The sequence below is a fragment of the Notechis scutatus genome, chromosome 1 (assembly GCF_049901735.1).
Source record: "Notechis scutatus isolate UNSWTSFEM ecotype Mainland chromosome 1, rNotScu1.2, whole genome shotgun sequence".
Taxonomy (NCBI): Eukaryota; Metazoa; Chordata; class Lepidosauria; order Squamata; family Elapidae; genus Notechis; species Notechis scutatus.
Genome location: NC_142009.1, coordinates 54,666,611 through 54,689,882, shown reverse-complemented (window position 1 = coordinate 54,689,882; position 23,272 = coordinate 54,666,611). Strand labels below are relative to the sequence as shown.

The window sequence follows — 23,272 nt, the reverse complement described above, 5'->3', positions numbered from 1 at the left end:
CGATCGAGCAAAGATGCAGCATCAACTGGCTGGAGCTTCACGCCGTCCACCTGGCCCTGCGCAGCTTCCTCCCTCAGGTCCGCGGACATCACGTCCTCATTCTCACGGACAACGTCACGGCCAAGGCCCATATCAACAGGCAAGGGGGCACCCAGTCTATCCAGCTGATGAGGGAGGCCGAGCGTCTCTGCCGCTGGGCAGAATCCAACCTCCTATCACTAAAAGCCGAACACATCTCCGGAATCGACAATACTCAGGTGGACTGGCTGAGCAGGGCCATGGTGGACCAAACAGAATGGCATCTTCATCCATCCCTATTCAAAGAGGCGTCCAGAATATTCAGCCTGCCAGTGGTGGATCTATTCGCTTCCCCATCCAACACGCAGCTTCCACGGTTTTTCTCCAGGTACCCGTCTCACGGGTCGGAGAATCACAACGCACTGCGCTGCCCATGGCCCCCAGGGCTCCTATATGCCTTCCCTCCGCTCCCGTTAGTTCCCAGAGTCATACAGAAACTCATACAGGAGAGAGCAGACCTTCTCCTGGTGGCTCCCTATTGGCCCAGGCGACCGTGGTTTGCGGACCTCCGCAATTTATCGGTAGCGCCCCCATGGCGGATCCCCCCGGACAGGGTCTCCCTCTCTCAGGGGCCCCTTCTGCATCCGGAGCCTCAATGGCTCCAGTTAGCCGTCTGGAGGTTGAACGGATCCGTTTGACCAGCAAGAAACTCTCCAGTCAAGTCATCGACACTATTTTGGCCGCTAGGAGACCCTCCACCACACGAATTTACGATGCCACTTGGAAGGGTTTTTGCAAGTGGTGTAGTGGGTCCCAGGTTGACCCCCTCTCTCCTTCTATTGCACAGATCCTGGAATTTCTTCAGGAAGGCCTTTGCAAAGGGCTTGCACCTAACACCCTGAGACGGCAGGTTTCTGCCCTCTCAACCGTGGTCTCCTGTGATAACTACGGTTCCCTTTCTCATCACCCCCGGGTTAGATCCTTCCTTAGGGGCGCCACCAACCTGTGCCCTCCACTGTTCACAGGTTCCCCACATGGGACCTCAACAAGGTCCTCATTTCTCTTACACGACATCCGTTTGAGCCTCTGAGGGAGTCATCCCTTCAATTTCTCACTTTTAAAGTAGTTTTTCTAGTGGCTATTACTTCTGCTCGTCGAGTTTCGGAAATAGCAGCTTTGTCAGTTAGGAGCGATCTATGCGTGTTCCACGCTGATCGGGTGGTCCTTCGCCCCGACCCCACCTTCCTACCCAAGGTTAACTCACCCTTCCATAGGTCACAGGAACTGGTCCTACCAAACTTTTGCCCCAGGCCCTCGAGGGACAGGGAGGTCCTTTGGCACACCCTAGATGTTAGAAGGGCCTTGCGTATATATATTATATCCAGTCAATCCCTGCGAAGATCGGAATCCCTTTTCCTCTCCTTTCAGCCCAGGACACTGGGACTCAAGGTCTCTCCCTCCACCATCAGTCGCTGGATCAGGGTGACTATCGCCAGGTGCTACCTTTCTCAATCCCTGCCCGCACCTGGTGGAATAACCGCCCATTCCACCAGGAGTGCAGCTACCTCGGCGGCCTGGGCCACGCAAGCCCCCATCGCTGACATTTGTCGGGCAGCCACCTGGGCCTCTCCGTCCCCGTTTATCAGACATTACAAAATAGATACGTATGCCTCAGCGGAGGCCTCTTTTGGCCGACGAGTCTTACAGAGGGTCATCAGTGATCCGGAGGGGCTTTCGGGCCAGACGGAGTCCCACCCGTGGGACAGCCAAGCTTTGGTATGTCCCAGTCTCTGGATGCTCCGGCGGCTCGAGGGAGAATGGGCGTTGGTTCTTACCTGATACGCCCTTCTCGGCGAGCCGCGAGGAGCATCCAGCCCCACCCTCAGCTTCTCCGTCTAGTGGGGACTCTTGTTTCAGCCAAGGAGCCAATAGTTGATTAGAAGGAATTCATAACCTTTCTTCTCGTTATCGCAAAAACTGGGGAGATGCTGCACGGTGTCACGTGAGGGGGCGGAGCGTTTCTTCATCTAAAGCTCAGCCTGCAAGAAGAGGACTCAGAAGCACATCCCCAGTCTCTGGATGCTCCTCGCGGCTCGCCGAGAAGGGGCGTATCAGGTAAGAACCAACGCCCAATCTCTCTCTCTCTCTCTCTCTCTCTCTCTCTCTCTCTGTCTCTGTCTCTCTCTCTCTCTCTCTCTCTCTCTCTCTCTCCCACCAACGTCATCAAGCCACCATCAGTCAAAATTCATGTTAGTGGTCCCCGAGATTTAAAATTATGAGTTTGGTGGTCCCTGAGGTCCAAAAGTTGGCAACCACTGGTCTAGACAGTCACTTATCTAAAATGGTATAGGTTCTCCTGCTTGAGCAGGGGGCTGGACTAGAAGACCTCCAAGGTCCCTTCCACTTCTATTCTATTCTATTCTATTCTATTCTATTCTATTCTATATATTATTCAGTACTCAGAGCTATAGATTGCATTTTTCAGAAGGTAAATATGACGCTTCTATAAAATGGAATATTGGATGCCTCTGGAAATGAAAGACTGGATTGGAAGCTCTCAGGCATTAAACTGCTTCCCAGGGCAGGGGCCTTGCTACTACTTATTTTTTTTCCTCTCCAAAAATAGATCTAAAGATGAGATTTCACTCTATGGCATTTATGTGGTAGAGTCAAGTTCCAGTGTATGTGCTCTGCATATGCTGCTCAGCAGTCTATTGTTGAGTCTTTTGGGGGATGTTATATGCACATCTGTCATAAGATGTCATACATTTGCTTTCTCCTTTTCTTTGAACCCACATGAAACTGGATGTTTCAAATAGATCATTAGTCAATATTAGGCTAGATGAAGGCCAAGCTGATTTATGTTTTTTTGCAAACAATATATAGACTTGTTTGGGATATATGTGCACAACTTTATTTGTAGGCTTGCATAATTTTATATTGGCTATAGTCACTTTAAAATTCCTGGTTATGGTCAGTGGCTACAGCGAACAGGACATTAATGTAATTATATTGCCATTTGGATTGAAATTTAGAATTATTCTTTCTCGGGATGGTAAACTTACCCAATTGCCACACAATTCTTTGAAATTTTCTGCAAAAGAAATTTAGTTACCTTATATGGAACTTCTGAAGAAGACAACATGATTATACCAGAAAATGTGAAATGGCATCTTCATGACCAATTTTCTCTCTTAAAACATGCAATTGTTGTGTAAGGCTGTACTTGAAAATTACGTATTTTAAAACTCTTTTTAAAAGTGCTATTCTGTTTCAAACTTTGATCTGAAGCATGAGACATGTTAATAAATGAATTATAATTAATCAAGAGCAGTGTAATAATTTACTGTTAATAATAATTAATAACCTTAACATTTGATCACAGTGACACTTGGTTTTATTCGATACTTTGTTCTGTCAATGGAATTTATTTTTCCTCATCCCCCCTTTGCAATCAGTTGAATTTGAGGCATAGTTGCTGGAGGCAAGCAGCAATAACAAATAGCAAATTAAGATATAGAAGTATCCTTCCTTAATGCTCACTTTCTAAAAGCATGTTCATGCTGGTCTGTAGTGAATAATTATGTGCCATCAAGTTAGTGTTAAACATTAATGACCGTATAGAGGAGGAGCCTTGGTGGCGCAGTGGTTAAATGCAGTATTGCAGGCAAGCTGCCCACAGCCTGGAGTTCAATCCTGATGAGGCTCAAGGTTGACTCAGCCTACCATCCTTCTGAGATCCGTAAAAAGCCATCCATTGAGTACCATTAAGCACTATGGGGCAGTATATAAGTCTAAATGCTGTTGCTACTGCTATATAGGTAGACCTCTTTCAAGTTGTTCAGTTACGACTATGGGTCTTGAGGTCTCCCAATGGTGCTCTCACTTCAACTGTAATTGAGTTCATCTGCTTGTTGCTGATTGCCCCCTTTTATTTTCTTCTACCAAGGGACTGGGTCTTTGCATAATATGTATAAAATATGGCAGTTTGAACTGGTCATTTATGAGACCAGTCTAGAGAAGTCTAGATCAGTTTGTTCTGTGTTCATTTCCCCCCCTTCCCTTGGCTTTTCATGGTATTCTCGAGAGTGATCTCTGACACCAAAGTTTAAAAGTGTCAGTATTCTTCCTGTCCTGCTTTTTCAAAGTCCAGCTTTCAGTTCCACAGTTCCACAAAAATCATTGCTTGCATAATTCTGACCTTTGTAAGTATCTCAATATTTGTTCCTGGACTTTACTGTTTCCCTATCAAGTGCTGATCTGTGGTGTATTTCTTTACTGCTGGTTCCTTTGTTGTTGATAGTTTGTCCTGAAAGGCAAAATTTAACTACCACTTCAGAGTTTTCATTGTCAGTTTTATGGTTGTTGTCATTCTTTATATTAAATTGTAGTCTTATGCTTTTTTTCATTGTGTTCCTTGATTTTTATCACTAGTGCTTAAAAGTCATTTTCATTTTCACCTATATCAGAGCAATGTCCACAGAACAGTGCAGATTATTGATGTTTCTTCTTCCAGTTTTAAAGCTACACTCATAATCTTATAATCCAGCTTTCCATAATATATATTTTCAGTATATTGTTTGAATAAATAAGAGAGAAGGTATACCCTTGCCTCACTTTGCTGACCTGGATCCTCCTTGTTTTACTATATTCTGTGGGAGAGTGAAATTCTGGGATTCTCATTCCACAGCCTTATATTATTGGCACAATTGAAAGCCTTTCTATAATCAATATTACATATTGATTTATTTTTGGCATCTATTAGCTTCTTCATTTATCTAGAATATAAAGTCCCTTGTTCTTCAGCCTTTTTAAATACCAGCTTGAACATTGGACAGCTATTCCTTAAGATATCTGAGGATATTTTTGTCCTGAAAGCTGTGATTGTGAAGTGTGATAAATGTTGGTGCTTTGTCATCTCACTTTGAATGGAGATTGCTGGGGAGATAATATAAATATAATTTGTGCTTTGATAAATTAACACTTTTTAAAAACTTTCCGGAGGTGAGCATCTTTGAGTACAATCCTAAATATGTGTACTGTGAAATGAACTCTGCTTCTTTATAGAAGACACAGACAGGATTATGTTATAAACAAAAGTCAGTGTGTTGATAAATCTCTATGGAATATCAGAAATATTCCTTCTGTTCTTGAACAGCAAAAAACTTTAATTACAATTTGTATGTGAGTTCTATCTCGCTCATGGAGATTACTGTGAATGGCAGAGGGCTTTATGCTTACTTAAGAAATAAAAGGGAAAAATCCCTCATCTTAATCAGTAACAGAATAATTTAAACAGTTATACTGAATTTCCTCTGGTGCTCCACCTAATTTACATCACAGTTTCCTTTCTTACAATTGTGGCTAAATGCCAAATCAACATCAACTGTTTTGTAGTAACTGAGAAACAAAAATGTACACAGACCCACAGATGTTGACAGAGAAATATTAAGTTCGTCATTCTCTTAAGGTTTACTTTAATGCAGAGAAATAAAATCCTGTGCAATCTTACGGAATGTGAAGATGCATTTTCCTTTTGGTAGCTTAGGTTAGTTTTAATATTGTGTACTATATCTTGGTATCCAAGCAAATTACCAACATTGAATAATAAGGAGTACTAAAAGATATATAAAAACATTTCTCACTTGATAGTTATCCTATGAAGAAGAACAGCTATAAACATGTTGATGGTAATGTAGAACATATAGTTGTTTTGTATAATATTAACCAAGGGTGGGATTCAACTGGTGTTATTACCAATTCGGTGATTACATTTTTCTGCGCGTGCATGTAATACAGCTAAAGCTGTGCCGCCTGGACAGCTGATAAGCACTGTGCGCAGGTGCGTAGCGTTTGAAAAACCCCCTTTTTACTGCCTTTTCAACCTCAGCTGTGCCGCACAAAGCAGCTGAGGTTGAAAAACCAGGAAATAAAGGTCAGGTAAGAGGGCGGGCAGGTGGGCCAAACAGCAGCAGACACAGAACCGGTTCTGTGTCTGCTGTTCTTCAGAGCTACCAGTTCTATAGAGCCAGGCAGAACCGGTAGCATCCCACCCCTGATATTAACCCTGTTTTACATATCTTGCTATGAGAGAAGCAAATTTTGTATAGTAGGATAATCTTTAGGAACTATTACAAAACATTGCAATTATATATACTTTATAAACATATTAATCAAAAAGTGTATTCTATAGCATTGAAATTTTTTGATATTTTATATAGCACTAGCTCAATTTATAACAGTCTGTCCAATCACACTGGGCCAATAAAGAATTCTGTTCTGTTCTGTTCTGTACTCATGAGAGGAATAATGTTGAAATAGAATTTGATAATATAATTTGGCCATCCTTCCAAGATAGCCCACAGCAATTGTCACAGTATCCAGGTATTTCTTTAGTTCCTAATAGCAGTCCTGAAAAGCACTGTTTTGATATCCTTTTTGCATAGAAAAAAAATGTTAATATAGGGGAGTGCATGATAAAAAGGCAATGTTTCCTTAGCTTATGGAGTGGAAAAACATTTTTTGATAAGGCCTTTTTATAGATAAATGGACATTAATTAAAGATGTTTTTGAAAATATTTTCTTTATATTACCTTCTGCTGTTCATGTTTTTTTTAATATTCTCCTCGAGCCGCTCGGAGCATCCAGACTGTGGGATGTGCTTCTGAGTCCTCTTCTTTCAGGCTGAGCTTTAGACGAGGAAACGCTCCGCCCCTCCCACGTGGCATCGCGCAGCGTCTCCCCAGTCTTTTGCTCAGCCTCGAAGAATCAGGCTGCGTTTCAAAGAGCTCCTTGGCTGTTTTCACTGAATCCTCCATTTCTCCGTCCCAATAAGGTTTGCCTTCCTTCCTCCTCCTGCGCAAAGGGTCCGGACTCAAGGAAAAAAATTTCCTGTCCTCGGGCGAAGTTGCGGGCTCACAGCGCTTTTAGCGCGACGCGCCCCTTATCAGATCTCGTCGCTGCCTTCGTTGCCCGTGGCACGCTCCTTCGCTGGATTCCCCCACCCTAAACGCCGACCGGGAGGGCTATCGCCCCTAGGGCTCTAGGCGCGCCGAGCTGACCGGCCAAGCCCTCCTTTCCTTTCCGTCCCGAAGGTGTCCCGGCAGTTCAGCTCGCGGCCACCATTTTGGCTCCGCCTCGTGGTCGGGCGCCAAAAAATTTTTTTCTCTAATATTCAGCTGCGGTGAATTGGAACTCCAGGCCTAGGGTTAAAGCCTAGCTGCCCATTTTGAACTGCCTGGCTAGTCTTGGTTAGTGCTTGTTGGCCTCCCGCAGCCCTTTCGGGCGAAGTTGCAGCCCCCCTCCGGTTTTTCTTCTATTGTCTGAGGCTGGCTGCCAGAGGCCTCCTCTTCAACTCTAGGCCTCAGGCGTTATTCGACTGATTCGGCCGGTACTGAGAGATATACATTCAAAAAAAAAAAAAAAAAAACTATAATTGAATATATATTTGATTCAAATACAAAAGAAATAATTTTTTGGTACAGAAATTTTTTTCTCTTAGATATTAAATATATCGGAGTACCTGGATATTCAGCTGATATAAAGAAAATAAAAATAACTAAAAAAGGACAAAAACAGGATTACATATCTAAATATATATATTTTTCTGTTATCTCTGTACAAGTAAAATTCCAAAAGGGGAGCGGGCCAGCCTCATCCTCACCCGGCCTTATCCAGGCCTGATCTGGGCGAGCCAACCGCCCTTATTAATATCTATTATTCAATATGGCAGACGACAATTCCTCTAAACGTCCTTCATTGAAGGCTAAGGCAAAGTCCCACTACTTGCGCAGGCAGGACAAGGAACCTAAGGGCTCTAGAAAGGACAAGGAACCTTCCAAGGCCTCTCAACGTGACGCCTTAAGGCGCCACAAGGCGTTAGAAAAAGAGTTCGACAGGCGTTCAAGGGAGTCCCGCCGGAGCCGTCTCTACCTCCTCCTCCCCCTACCTCTATTCAACCTCCCCCCAGGCCTTTCTTCCCTACCTAGGCGCAGTTCGCCCCAGGGTCTCCCGACCCCGGTCCTACGATTAGTCTGACACCTGAAGCCACCTTTACACCCACGGCTGCTGGTCTGCGCCAGGATGAACCTTCTACATCTGAGGTTCCACCTCACATCAGGGCTTGGATGGAATCAGCCATCCGCCAGAGTGTTATAGAGGAACTACAGCACATGTCCAGATCAGGCTTCTCTCCTCGAGTCTCCGAGCATGACTCCTTGTCTATCAGATCCTTCCACAACCGGTCCCCCGGTTGATCAGGTACTCTCTCAGAGGGACAGCCCTCCTCCAGTTGGGGCCCAGGTTGAGGAGGAAGGGGACTTTGGGGACTTCGGGGAGGAGGATGAGGGTTCCCAGATGGGATCCTCCCGCTACAGTGAACCTCCCTAGAGACTGACATCATGGAGTGGGAGATGTCCGAGGACGAGGGCACTTCTCCTGACCAACCCACCTTTGGGGGCTCTTCAAACCGCACATGTTCAAGTCCCTCCTCCTTAAGGCCAAGAATGTCTCGGGCCTTCTTTCCCAGGCCCCTGCTGACCTCCCCCCATCCCAGAGGGCCCAGAAGACTCCATTTTCACCCAACCAGTGGTTGAAGAGGAGGTCATCCCATCCCCCCATATTCGTGGATCTGGTAGCGAAGCAACTATCCTCCACAGGGACCCCTCCCACGCCCTCTAGCCAAGACAAGAGATTCTTTAATCTCGATTCGGCACTGTCCAGCCTCCTGAACATTCCAGAGGTCGATGACCCCATTGTGGGTCTAGCTTCCTCCTCCACACCTAGTGAGGCCCTAGAGGCCTTGAAACCTGAGGACAAGCGGGTGGAGCTGGCCCTACGCAGGGCACACCTATCCGACGCCTGGGCCATTAAGTCAGCTACCGCCGCCTCTTTTTCACTAGGTCCTCTATCCGCTGGCTACGCCAGCTCAGGGAACACGTCCCGCTTCCAACCTGAGGGCGCACCAGGACATTGCAAAGCTAGTGGCTGCAGCCGAGTTCTCGGCTGACGCCACTTACCAGTCGGTGAAATTCTCTTCCAGGGCCATCACGTCCCACGTCACGGCTCGTCGCCTGCTATGGCTCAAACACTGGCAGGCGGACGTAAAGAATAAGGTCAAGCTGGCCACTGCCCCTATTACAGGAGACAAACTGTTTGGCCCGGCCTCGAACCCCTGCTGGTCGAGGGTCGCAGTAAGGAAGTACTTGCCTTCCCTTTTTCGAAGATCGAGACCAGGGGCTCCCAGCCCTTTCGGAGGAGCTTTCCGCCCTTTCTACCAACCCCCTTCCCGCCCAGATTCCCCGACCCCTTCCTTCCGATCCCAGGATCGCACGGACTCGGGCGACAGAACTAGGCGCGGGGTGGTTATAAGAGACCCTTTCGGGGACCTGGGAGGAAGGCCCTACCGCAGAAGGTAGAGCCTCTTCCTCCCTCCCCATTGGTGGCCGCCTCAGCCACTTCGCCGCCCAATGGGATAAATCCACTTCCGATGCATGGGTTAGGGACACAATAAGGTTTGGTCTCGCCCTCGAGTTCAAATCCACTCCCCTGATCGCTTTTTTCCCATCCCCTCCTCAGGGAATCCCACCAAACGTGCTCTAATGGATGCAGCCATCCATCACCTGCTTGATATCCAGGCCATTCAACCTGTCCCTCCGGCTCAGAGAGGAAAGGGATTTTACTCCCATCTCTTTGTGGTGCCCAAACATTCTGGGGCTGGAGAGCCATCCTAGACCTGAAACGGCTCAACCGTCACCTTATCCAGCGCAAATTCAAAATGCACACCTTGCAATCAATTCTCTTAGGCACCAGGTGGGAGACTGGCTGTCCTCCATAGATCTCTCTGAGGCATACCTCCATATTCCAATCAGGCCCTCTCATCACAAATTCCTTAGGTTCTGTTACAATGGCCTTCACTATCAATACGTGGCCCTACCCTTTGGGCTGGCCTCGGCCCCCAGGTCCTTCACCAAGGTCCTGGCGGCCCTGGCGGCCCACCTCAGGAGCATTCCGTCCGCCTCCACTGCTACTTGGACGATATCCTTATTCTATCCCCGTCCAAGTCCCAGGCAGTCAGGGATACCAGGGTCACCCTCTCAGCCCTACGGGCACACGGGTTTCTAGTCAATTGGCAAAAGAGCCAACTTACCCCTTCCACCCGAATCAACCACTTGGGTGCCATAATTGATTCGGTCTCAGAGAGAGTTTTCCTCTCCCCAGAGAGGTTCCTTAGCATTCAAACCCTGGTCAAACAAATTAGACGTTCTAGGAGGGTGGCCTTGCTTGACCTCTCTAGATTGTTGGGCAAAATGGTGTCATGCATCTCTATTATTCCCTGGGCCCGCCTTACAGCAGGTCCCTCCAGTGGTTCCTGCTCCCTGCTCCAAAGATCCGGAAGAAGCAACTCAAGGTCAGAGTCAAGGTCCCTCCAAAGGTCCTCACGTCTCTTCTCTGGTGGACCAATCCCGCCATCAACAGAGGCCACCTCTTCGCGGAGCCTCAAAGACTCACCGTCACTACGGATGCAAGTCTATCCGGTTGGGGCGCTCATCTCAACTCACTCTCGGCACAAGGCAAATGGTCGCCGACCGAACAAAGATGCAGCATCAACTGGCTAGAGCTCCACGCCGTCCATCTGGCTCTGCGCAGCTTCCCCAGATCCGCAGTCGCCACGTCTCGCTCACAGACAACGCCACGGCCAAGGCCCATATCAATAGGCAAGGGGGCACCCAGTCCATTCAGCTGATGAAGGAAGCCAAGCGCCTTTGCCGCTGGGCAGAGGCCAACCTCCTATCACTAAAAGCCGAACACATCTCTGGAATAGACAATACCCAGGCGGACTGGCTGAGCAGGGCCACGGTGGACCAAGCAGAATGGCGACTCCATCCATCCCTATTCGAGGAAGCGCCCAGGATATTCGCCTACCGCTGGTGGATCTATTCGCTTCCCCATCCAACACACAACTCCACGGTTTTCTCCAGGTATCCGTCTCACGGGTCGGAGAACCACAACGCTCTGCGCTGCCCATGGCCCCCAGGGCTCCTATATGCCTTCCCTCCGCTCCCGCTAGTGCCCAGAGTCATTCAGAAACTCATTCAGGAGAGGGCAGACCTTCTCCTGGTGGCTCCCTATTGGCCCAGGCGACCATGGTTTGCGGACCTCCGCAACTTATCGGTAGCGCCCCATGGCGGATCCCCGGACAGGGTCTCCTCTCTCAGGGGCCCTTTCTACATCCGGAGCCTCAATGGCTCCAGTTAGCCGTCTGGAAGTTGAGCGGATCCGCCTGACCAGCGAGAACCTCTCAAGTCAAGTCATCGACACTATTTTGGCCGCCAGGCGACCCTCCACTACACGAATTTATGATGCCACTTGGAAGGGGTTCTGCAAGTGGTGTAGTGGGTCCCAGGTTGACCCTCTCTCTCCCTCCGTGGCTCAGATCCTGGAATTTCTTCAGGAAGGCCTTTGCAAGGGGCTTGCACCTAACACCCTGAGACGGCAAGTCTCTGCCCTCTCTACAGTGGTCTCCTGTGATAACTACGGCTCCTTTCCCATCACCCCGGTTAGATCCTTCCTTGGGGTGCCACCAACCTGTGCCTCCCACTGTCCACAGGTTTCCCACATGGGACCTCAACAAGGTCCTAGTTTCTCTTACACGCCCTCCGTTTGAGCCTTTGAGGATTCATCTCTTCAGTTCCTCACCTTTAAGGTAGTTTTTCTAGTAGCCATCACTTCTGCTCGTCGAGTGTCGGAATTAGCAGCTCTGTCAGTCAGGAGCGATCTATGCGTGTTCCATGCAGACCGGGTCGCCCCTGCGTCCTGACCCCACTTTCCTACCCAAGGTTAACTCGCCCTTCCATAGATCTCAGGAACTGGTTCTACCAAATTTTTGCCCTAGACCCTCCGGGAACAGGGAGGTTCTCTGGCACACCCTAGACGTTAGAAGGGCCTTGCGTATATATATTAAGCGCACTCAATCCTTACGAAGGTCGGAATCTCTTTTCCTATCCTTTCAACCCAAGACGCTAGGGCTCAAGGTTTCTCCTTCCACTATCAGCCGCTGGATCAGGGCGACCATTGCCAGGTGTTACCTTCCCATTCTCTGCCTGCACCTGGTGGAATAACTGCCCATTCCACCAGGAGTGCAGCCACTTCGCGGCCTGGGCCACACAAGCCCCCATCGCTGACATTTGTAGGGCAGCCACCTGGGCCTCTCCGTCCCCGTTTATCAGGCATTACAAGATAGATACGTATGCCTCAGCGGAGGCCTCCTTTGGCCGGCGGGTCTTACAGAGGGTTGTCAGTGATCCGGAGGGGCCTTCGGGCCAGACGGAGTCCCACCCATAGGACAGCCAAGCTTTGGTATGTCCCACAGTCTGGATGCTCCGAGCGGCTCGAGGGAGAATGGGGCGTTGGTTCTTACCTGATACGCCCCTTCTAGGCGAGCCGCGAGGAGCATCCAGCCCCACCCTAGTATCTCCGTCTGGTGGGGACTCTTGTTTCAGCCAAGGAGCCAATAGTAGATTAGAAAGGATCAATAACTTCTCTTCTCGTTACCGCAAAAAACTGGGGGAGACGCTGCGCGATGCCACGTGGGAGGGGCGGAGCGTTTCCTCGTCAAAGCTCAGCCTGAAAGAAGAGGACTCAGAAGCACATCCCACAGTCTGGATACTCCTCGCGGCTCGCCTAGAAGGGGCGTATCAGGTAAGAACCAACGCCCATTCTGTGCCACTCTAAAAGAAAAAAACCCAAAATCTTCTTTTTCTAAATAGTAGTTTCTATGATATTTTAAATATAGGATACAAGAGATGTCATTGTAATGCTGCATTTCAGAGTTAGCTATTGTTTGTATCTGAAATGTCTATTTTGAATTGGAATCTTGAGTAGGTTTTGTGTTTGCAAAGAACTTAGAACTTTGTAGAACTAAGAAGCATTTTAATCTTTGTGTGTTCCCACTATCTTTAAAGTGTAGAAATTTACTCATCCTATAAACAAGGATCTCAACCTTTTTGGTTTCGTGGACTAGTGATAGCTTTGGTGATTTTGGTGGCAGTGGGAAATGGTTTCACATGCACAACCTAAATCATGTACATGAGCAAATGAAACTTTGTGCGCTTGTCCGCTACTCTATAGCAAGGGTCCCCAATTTCTGGGCCACGCCCCAGTAGCAGATCACAGCCCAGAGATTGGGGACCCTTGCTATAGAGTTCCTCGACAGCAACATTGCCTGGGAGTATTCCCTATATCAGGGGTCTCCAACCTTGGCAACTTTTAGACTTGTGGACTTCAACTCCCAGAGTTCCTCAGCCAACTTGCTGGCTGAGGAACTCTGTGAGTTGAAGTCCACAAGTCTTAAAGGTGCCAAGATTGGAGACCCCTGCCCTATATTCCTTAAATTTCTTTCTTACTTACCAGATTCAGTAGGACTTGATCTTATTTTATTTTGTTTTCCTTTCCTTTGATAATATCTCTCTGAGTTGTGAGACCCTTCTCTGGTTCTTTTTCACAAGTGTCTGATTCATGGGAGTAATCTCCGCTCAACATGTTTTCACCAAACAGGCTCAATGGAATTAGTTACTATTTTTTCAGATACTACTACTGGAGCAGATATTAAAGGACACTGATAATATTGCTAGAAATTTACCATCGAATATTTCGCTGTGTCCTAAATTGGCTCCAGAATGTTACAATAAGCTTCTGTTTGGACCTTAATGTTAACGATACAACATGATGCCTTTTTTTAGTGCTGAGGTATGGATATCTCTTGCCTAGTTTTAATGTTTGTTTCTATTCTCAATCATTGATTTCCATGCTGACTAGTCTCTCAGGACCTTAATAACAAACTTGAATAAAGTAGTTCAAGCTACCTTTTTGTTGTGGTTTGCCGGCAGCAGGTACGGATGGCATAGGTCTCTGACAGCGAGGACGAAAGGCAACCAGTCAGGGAGGCTGGTGAGGACTCAGACGAGGGTCCTGCGTGTGATGCAGGGATGGGGCCAGGACTATCAGAGAGTGGGGTGGTGCCTTCAGAGCTTTTGGAATCTGGCAGTAGTGACGCAGAGGACCCCGAGGAGCCTGTTCCCAGTGCGCGTGTGTGCAGGGCTGCTTGAAGGACAGAGCAGCTGAAGCAGCAAGGGCGACTCGGGAGTAAGGCTGGAAGGTGATGGCCACTCCCATAAGGGATATAAACCAGCCCTCAGGGATGTGTTCTTTGCAGGAAGCAAAGAAGTTCTTTAGATTCAGAGTCCTCGTTGAAGCCCTGCTTACTCCGATTTGTTTTTAAAACTTCTGTCGTTGGATATTTATCAGCAATTAGACTTCTGTTCTTTTCAAGGCTTGCTTTTATCTCGGACAATTAGTGCGGCTTTGCTCGCATATGGAAGGCTTCTCACTGCATCAAGAAAGACACCAATGCAAGTTCTATCTTGGGTGAGCTCCCGATCAGAGTTAGGGGAACTCTTTTATTAAGAACTTGCATTTCAGTTAACTGCCCTTGTGACGTGTTAATGGCCTTGTTCCTAGTACCTGCTTTCAGCCTACGTGAGACCTGGCATGTACTGGAACTATTAGGTTGCTCACGTGAGGCTTGGCACAAATGGAATTGGCCCATTACAGCAAATTAGGTTTAAATGTCTTGGCTGGGAATGCACTAATTCCCAGTGCCAATTTAAAAAAGGTTTGTTTTTATACACAGTTTGTGTTTGTTTAATTTGAACAAGACTTGGGTCAGAACACTTTTTCAGATTACAATATCTTCCTATAGTGTTAAAAAATCAAAGATGCATAGAAGATTAATCTAAATTCTGTAGAACATAATGGTCCAGAAGAAAAGAAGGATAGCAAAGGCATTCAGTGGGATTTTTGATGCCAACAACCTTTGTTAAGTGAGTATTGCCCATTTTATGACTTTTCTTGCCATATTTGTTAAGTGAATCACTGAAGTCATTAAATTAGTAACATGGCTGTTAAGTGAATCTGGTTTCCTCATTGACTTTGTTTGTCAGAAGGTTGCCAAAGGTTATCACATGACCCTGGGACACTGCAACTGTCATACATGTGAGTCCGTTGTTAAGCATCTGAATGTAAGTCATGTGACCATGGGGATGCTGCAATGGTCGTAAGTGTGTCATAAGTCACTTTTTTCAGGTGCCATTGTAACTTCAAATGGTCACTAAGTGAAGTGTTGTAGGACTACCCGTACAAGCTATTAAATCCACTGCTGAAAGGGAGAGATATGACCAGTTATTAATACAGAGACCACAGTAGGAGCATAATGGGCCTAAGGGTCCCTATGGGTGACCATTATTTTCATTTGCTAGGTTATGGACTGCAAGTGACATTAGTTTTACTGGGAGGCACCAAATAATATTTTACCTGGTATAGGTAATGATTGCAATCATAAGCCATTGCAACTTATGGGCTGAACATGCCTATATGGAGAGTCATCTTGATATTGGCAGGTGCAGGTTCCATTCTTTTTGGGACATAATCTCTTATAATTCAGCCTGGGGCTTATCTATACATGCTATTTGTGATGACACACAATACTATGATCCTATTCCACATATTAGGAACAGTATTGTTATGTCAGTCCTTCAAGTTGGGCAGCGTATGAGTTGAAATTATAATTATTTAAATTATAATTATATGTGATTGAAATTATAATTATTAATTACAATAATAATATAACCTGGTATAACCTGGTGAAGAAACACAACACAGAGTTGTCAGAGTTTGTCTCTGCCTCATCTTATACCAAACAGTGAAGTGGATCTATTTTGATTGTCTGCCTCATGCTTTCCATTTCCAATAATGAGAGGTTGGAGAATAGGCAAAAATTATCTAAGACCACAAACCTAAGAGATGGTCTCTTCAGCAAGGGATGCATGTGGCGTTTTTTAAGATAGCAGGGAGAACTTTTTTTGCAATTATTTGACACTGGATTAAAGTTATAGTTAAGCTGCGATTAGGAAATACTTTAAATAGGTTTCAGGCAAAAAATTACACAGAGTTGAAGAGCTTCAATTAAAGAGTTTCAATTTAAGAATTTAGAAGGACATTCATTTCTTTAGGATAATGCAGTAAACTATATACCAAAATAACACGTCAGGGAAACTGGCAATACAATTTTTGCATTGAATAGCATATTTAGTCTCAACATATGTTAACACTTAGCGTGTTTTTCTTGATTTGGAAAATCAAGCAGGGTTAGCTTGGTTAGTAGATGGAAGTAGTGAGACTTCCAACAAATATCAAAGTTGTAATGTAAACAAGAAAACTGGGAAAAAAATATCCCAGAAAAAAACTCTTACAAACTAATTTTACAGCTGGCAGGAAGATCACATTAATCTGCAAGACCTCGATTTGACCTCGATTTGAAGGAAAAGTTACCTTTTTAGCTCACATATCTTTAATGTAGATGTCTCCCATTTTAATTTCTACTTTCCTATAGCCACTTGTTTTTCCTGTTATACTCTTTATTCAAGTCCTACAGACTCCTCTTTACTGAGGTCTATACAAGTAGTCTTCAACTTACGGCCACAATTTAGCCCAGAATTTATGTTGCTAAATGAGAAATTTGTTAAGTGAATTTTGTCCCATTTTACGACTTTTCTTGCAACATTTGTTAAGTGAATCACTGCAGTTGTTAAATTAGTAGCACGGTTGTTAAGTGAATCTGGGTTCCCCACTGACTTTGCCCCGGGACTTTGCAATTGTCATAAATATGAGTCAGTTGCCAAGCATCTTCATGTAAATCACGTGACCATGGGGATGCTGTAATGGTCATAAGTGTGAAAAATGGTCATAAGTGACTTTTTCAGTAATGCTGTACCTTTGATCAGTCACTAAGTGAACTGTTGTAAGTCGAGGACTACCTGTATTCAGCAGTGATGCAATTGGCACATGGACAGGCAAGTATTTAGGCAATGTGAGAACAAGCATTTTTAATGTGGATTTTTAATAATGTAGATTTAGGTAAGGAACATAAATGCCAAACTGCATATGATCAAATCTAATAAAATAGTGGTTTCATAATGTGGATGCATGTACTTAATAGAACCTTACAAGCAGAACATGAACACAGCATCTCTGTCTTGTATTCCCAACTATTGACGTGTGCTACCTCTGATCCTGAAGTCAATAGTTAAGCATTGTGACTAGAATTGGTCTTAATTTTTTAAAACATCAAAACAAGATGTAGTTTCTATTAATTAGCTGTTTTCAAATGTAAAAATTTACTGTTCACCTACTCTCTAAATATTATTGATCAGTGGCAAATCTAATAAAGTAGAAGATACAAGACTTGGCATAAGTTAACGTATAGTTGGTTTATTATTACTATATAGAGAGATGCAGTTGTAAAGATCCATAATTTTATAACTAACCCATGATATGCTGGTTGGTTGATAGGAAGATGATTATAAGATGGATATATACTCACTCAACATGCCACACAGTTAAAAACAAGCTACTGTGAAGAACTCCCCATATTTATTTAGAAGATTCTTAGTCTAGACACCAATAATATGGTAGCTTGTTTAAAAAGAAACATTTTTCTCTCTCTCTCTTTCTTGAATTAATGGATTCTAAAGGAATAAACTGTGAATGCATGTGTTTCTTAGAGTAATCTTCCCTAGCCTAGTGCTTTGTAGATCGGGGCTATTAGATATGGCAGCATAAAACTGAATGAACACTAGGTGATTGAAGAGGCATATATTGCATTCAAACACTTTGCTGACAATCTAATGGTTATCTGAATTTTTGTAGGCTAGAACCAGTATCCATATTCCATATATATTGTAGAACTTTGGTCAGCATATCAAAAGGATATCTTCTATATATTTCAAAGTTTAAAATACATATTTAAAATGTTACTGTATAGAATTTGTGTTTCGTACTCTCGCTTGAAAAGGTAGTAAGAGGAGTGAAATCAAGGGGCTGTGTGTACATGACATTTGTATTTTTTTCTAAAAGTTTGGTAGAGAAATTAATATTTAGTAAAATGAGGTGACTGATTTTTCCAACATCATCAATGTGCAGCAAGATATATATTTAATGGGAAATGTTTTATATATGAACAAAACATTAGAACTTCTATAATTTAGGTTATAAATGTTACTGATTGAACACAACTGTTCTCTTCCAGATGTTTCTTACAGTGTACCTCACTAACAACGAACAACACTTCACAGAGGTACCAGTCACTCCAGAAACTACTTGCAAAGATGTTGTAGATTTATGCAAAGAGCCCGGTGAGACTGAATGTCATCTGGCAGAAGTATGGTGTGGGTTAGGTATGTATATCATGGTTGCTTTCATTTGTGTGGCCATTTATAGAATTATCTTTATTATGAAATCACTTTTAATTAAATAGGATCATAAACTGTTCAATATTTGTGACACTTTTAGAAAGATTGCTTTCTTGATTGTGAATAACCTGTTTCCATATTATGGTAGTCGGGATGAACCATTAGCAGTCTGAGTTGAAATCCTATTTTAGCTACATTCTTCTATATTCTTCTCCTACATTCTACATTCTTCTCCTAATAAGGTTTCTATGCATCTTTGATGCAAATATAAAGCACTCTCTCCTGTTTTTCTGTTTCTCATTGGCAACATTTATCCTTATTCACAAACAGAGCTAGAGAAACTACAGTACACATAGCACCTCACTCTGAGGTTTTGTAATATTGGAGAACTTTTTCTTTCTAGAAATAAATAAATGGTACATGTCTAGGTAGGGTGTTGTTTTTTTGCCTAATATATCTTAAGATAGCAAAATGGATGTAAAATGCATCAACCTCCCTAAGAAGATCAACTACGAAACAAACTTCCTTCTCTACCCATAAAGCTCATGTCCAATAAAGATTATTAGGGTGCTACAATGCAAATGTGACGATAAAAAGCTTGCCTTTGATCCAGATGAATGCTAAACCAAATAGAAAATACAATTTGATTGATAAGTACAGAGTAATATCTATTTTGACAAAAAATCCACCCCTCTAACTTCATATACTGTACAGCAGGGGTGTCCAACCTTGGCAACTTTAAGACTTGTGGACTTCAACTCCCAGAATTCCTCAGCCAGCAAAGCTGTACAAGTCTTAAAGTTGCCAAGGTTGGACACCCCTGCTGTACAGTATATGCTGATGGGGCCTAGGTTTTCTGTAGACAATGGATAGGTTCATAAACTATGCAAGAAAGATTCAAAGTAAAGATAAATGTGGTGGTGTAGTGGTTAGAGTGCAGTATTGTACTTCTGCTTATTGCCAGCTGCCTGCAATTTGGCATTTCAAATCTCACCAGGCTCCAGGTTGACTCAGCCTCCCATCCTTCCGAGGTGGGTAAAACGAGGACCCAGTTTTTGGGGGGCAATATGCTGACTCTGTAAACTGCTTAGAGAAGGCTGTAAAGCACAGTGAAGCAGCATATAAGTCTAAGTGCTATTGCTATTGCTAAACATTGCAAACTTTTGTAATATATGTAAATCTACAGATAGTCCTCGACTTGCTAGCACAATTAAGCCCCACATTTCTGTTGTTAAGTGAAACATTTGTTAAGTGAGTTTTGCCCCATTTTACGACCTTTCTTGCCACAATTGTTAAATGAATCACTGCGCTTGATAAGTTAGTAACATGGTTGTTAGGTGAACCTGGCTTCCCCATTGACTTTGCTTGTCAAAAGGTCACCAAAGGTGATCACATGACCTTGGGACACAGCAACAGTCATAAATATAAACCAGTTGCCAAGCATCTGAACTTTGATCACATGATGATGGGGATACTGCAAAGGTCATAACCACGAAAAATGGTCATGTCACTCTTTTCAGTGCTGTTGCAATTCTGAAGAGCCACTAAATGAGTGACTTGTAAGTCTCGGACTACTTGTATAATGTCCATATCTAGAATACTATGTACAGTTTTGGTCCTAGATTTGAAAAAGCTATAATAGACCTGGAAAAATTGCACGGGAGAACAACCAGAATGGTCTTCAACACCTGTTTTATGAGAAAAGATTAGATTTGGGTGTTTGTAGTTTAAAAAAAGAGTCAGGTGGTGGAAGGTAAGGATTCAACCAACTATGACATGGAAAAAGTGGGCAGGGAGATTTTTTTTCCCCCACCATCTTTCAAAACGCTGGGACCAGGAATCAGAAATAACTGCAAAATGATGGCCACTAATTTGGGTAGCTTTAAAAATTGATTGGACAAATGCATGGAGAACAAATATTTCAAGTCCTGGGATTGTGGTTGTCAAACGAGGTGATCACTTAATGACCTCAACAATTTATAATCACAATTCTAGGCTCAATTGTGGTCATAATTTGAGGAGTACCTATGTATCTTATGTGAAGTAAGTAGAGAAAACATCACTTTATACTTTTTGTATCTGTTGCGAATCTTTAAAATAACTCAGAAGAAAATATTTAGTGTACATTCCCAGTCTAGAAGTTTTAAACTATATTGTAGTGTGGTAATGAATGAAGGCTATTTGAGCATAGTGTTGTGCTGGGCATGCTGACTTATTCAGCTTGTCACAGCAGAACAGGTTAGTTTGTCTTGTCAAAACTCCAATTTCATTGTACAAGAATCGATAGGAGCAGGCTTAGTTGTTATGAAATTTTAAATTAATAGTATCAGCAGCAGAAAATTCAGTTCTTTAATAAGCCTGACCTTGTATCTGGATTGTCATTTGTAATCATGCTAGACTATTGGTTTTTGATAGTAGAAAGCCATGATGTGACCATGACTGTTATGTAGAGTGAATCTTTAGAATATAGGCATTCTTTAACTTCAGTTAATTTTACAAAGTATATTAAAACTTAATGTCCCATAAGTTAAACTTTCCCTTTACCGAAGAACTATAAGCCCCCATGGAAATATATATTCTTGTTTGAGCTATAGACCTAACATTATGTCTTAAGATTTACAATAGACTTTTTTCTTTCCAGTTAAAATTTCTAAATATCTATCTAGTAAAATTAACTCTATTACTCTATTCTTCTTTTTTGGTTTACTAGAAATATTACATTCAGAAAATATGCTTCAGGGATCAGTTCTAGTCCTGTTCTATTTAATCTATACACTAGTGAAACCAACTCTTGAAAAAAATTTGCTATGCTGATGATATGGCAATAGCTATCCAAACCAAGGATTTTGAGGAAGTGGAATACATTCTTACTAAGAATCTGAGGTCACTAAGCAAATATTATGAGAAATGGAGGCTATGCCCTAGCCCCCCCAAAATGCACTTTCTGTCTAAGCAGAAAATGAGTTAAATGTATCTTTTTGTAGAAAGAGGATAAAACACTACTGCCATCTAAAATATTTCAGAATAACCCTTGACCAATTCCTTACATTTGGAAAACACTTCAAAGTAATCGGACAAAAATTGAAAACCAGGAACAACCTGATTAGGAAAACCGTGGGAACAGACTGGAAACACAAGCATTGTATATGATGGCACAATCATTAGTATACTCTGTTGCAGAACACGGCACACCTGTACGGAGAAGAAGTTGTCATACTACCAAGATTGATGTTCAACTTAATGACACAATGAAAATAATATCTGAAACCCTTAAATCCACACTACTTTCATAGTTCCATGTTCTTTCTAACAATGCCCCTTCTGATCAACTAGACAGTCCAAGAGTGAAATAAGGTCAACATGCCATTGTATCCTTCCAATATATAAAATATTAGACTCTCTACATCCTTAAGTGGGGAATGGCGAAGAGCCCACAATGTAACTGTGGTACTCTGGAACAAACTATAACATATATAATTCAAGAATGTGTCCTCAGGAAATGTTAAGGCAGATGGGCTGGTTTCATTGCACCCACACCAGGAGCACTTAGATCAGGGGTGTCCAACCTTGGCAACTTTAAGACTTGCGGACTTCAACTCCCAGAATTCCTCAGCCAGCTTTGCTGGCTGAGGAATTCTGGGAGTTGAAGTCCGCAAGTCTTAAAGTTGCCAAGGTTGGACACCCCTGACTTAGATGGTTAGATTCCTTAGATATTGAATTATAGCACCCCATTTCAATTCTTATGGCTCCATATTATGATGATTTTATTATGGTTTTATCTTAATTTATTTTCTATATTGTATTTTCTATATTGTATTGTCCACACATACACACACATATATATTTGCTGATGTTTATTTAAACAAAAATTGTATATTAATGATTGCATGACCTCTGTAGATGCCATAGCCACACGCAAAATAAATAAATAAATAAATCCAGAAAATATTATTTGATGAATAATATTGCTTTGGGGACAATTTTTGGCATTTTACAAGAGTTAATGGGGAGAGAATAAATATTAAAAGAAGATAGATCCTAATAGATATGCTTATAAAGTTACATTAGTCTTTCTAATTGGGATATATCTTGCTTTAATTTCAGTAATAGAAAGGCTTCTGTTGTGCCTTTGACTGACTGGAATGAAGTATGTTTTCACTTACAGATTACTCATAAAATGTTGGATTTTTCTAATAATGCTGTTAATGTTTATATTTGACAAATATGTCACAGCTGTTAGATGTCTCCATGTTACCTATTTCTTTGGCTTTGGAACATCAGTTTGGTTTTATAGAACTTTCTGTAGAACTTGAACTGTTTATGGCTCAGGTTTGTTCCCCATATTCTTTTTTTACTATCCTTTTGAGGGACATTCTTCTGGCGTCTGTACTTGCAGGATGAAGCATTTTGCAGATGAACATTTTAAACATAAAAAATGTTATGGACAATGTGCAAATGCATTTTGATAAATCAGTTAAATAATTAATGGTGACTGAACATGTGTTGATGAAACAGGAAATACATGCTTAGCATGGATTGAGAATTGAGAAAATATGTCAGAGTTGATTTCTATTTTTCAGAACGCCCTGTAGCTGATAATGAGCGCATGTTGGATCTTCTGCAGCGCTATGGAGTCCAAAGAAATGAGGTTCGCTTTTTTCTTCGCCATGAACGACCTCCTACTCGAGAAACAGGTAAGAGCTAAAATGATGGAGACTATCCTATCTTGAAAGATCGAACAGAGAGTGAGTACACTCCAGGTATTTTTGATCAAACAGTGCCTTCAATCTGGAGCTAGGAAGCGTAACTTCTTGGTTACAGTTGGAGCAGTATTCTCAGAGAACCATGCCGCTTCCCATCCTGATGATCTTCAAAAAGTGCATTGGCTTATACTCATAGGCCTTTGGATAAAGTGATTTACTTTAAAATAAATTTATTTTAAAATATTT

At 43.2% G+C, this 23,272-nt stretch overlaps 1 protein-coding gene across 4 annotated transcripts in view; it reads left to right on the top strand.

Moving 5' to 3' along the window:
- TP53BP2 (tumor protein p53 binding protein 2) overlaps positions 1–23,272 on the top strand; it is a 75,228-nt gene that overhangs the window by 29,816 nt on the left and 22,140 nt on the right. For all 4 annotated transcript variants that reach the window (XM_087964567.1, XM_087964558.1, XM_087964545.1 and 1 more), the window contains 2 exons: positions 18,161–18,308; positions 22,904–23,017. In XM_087964567.1, the coding sequence (XP_087820693.1) occupies positions 18,161–18,308; positions 22,904–23,017 (262 nt within the window). The remainder of the gene's footprint in view (positions 1–18,160; positions 18,309–22,903; positions 23,018–23,272) is intronic.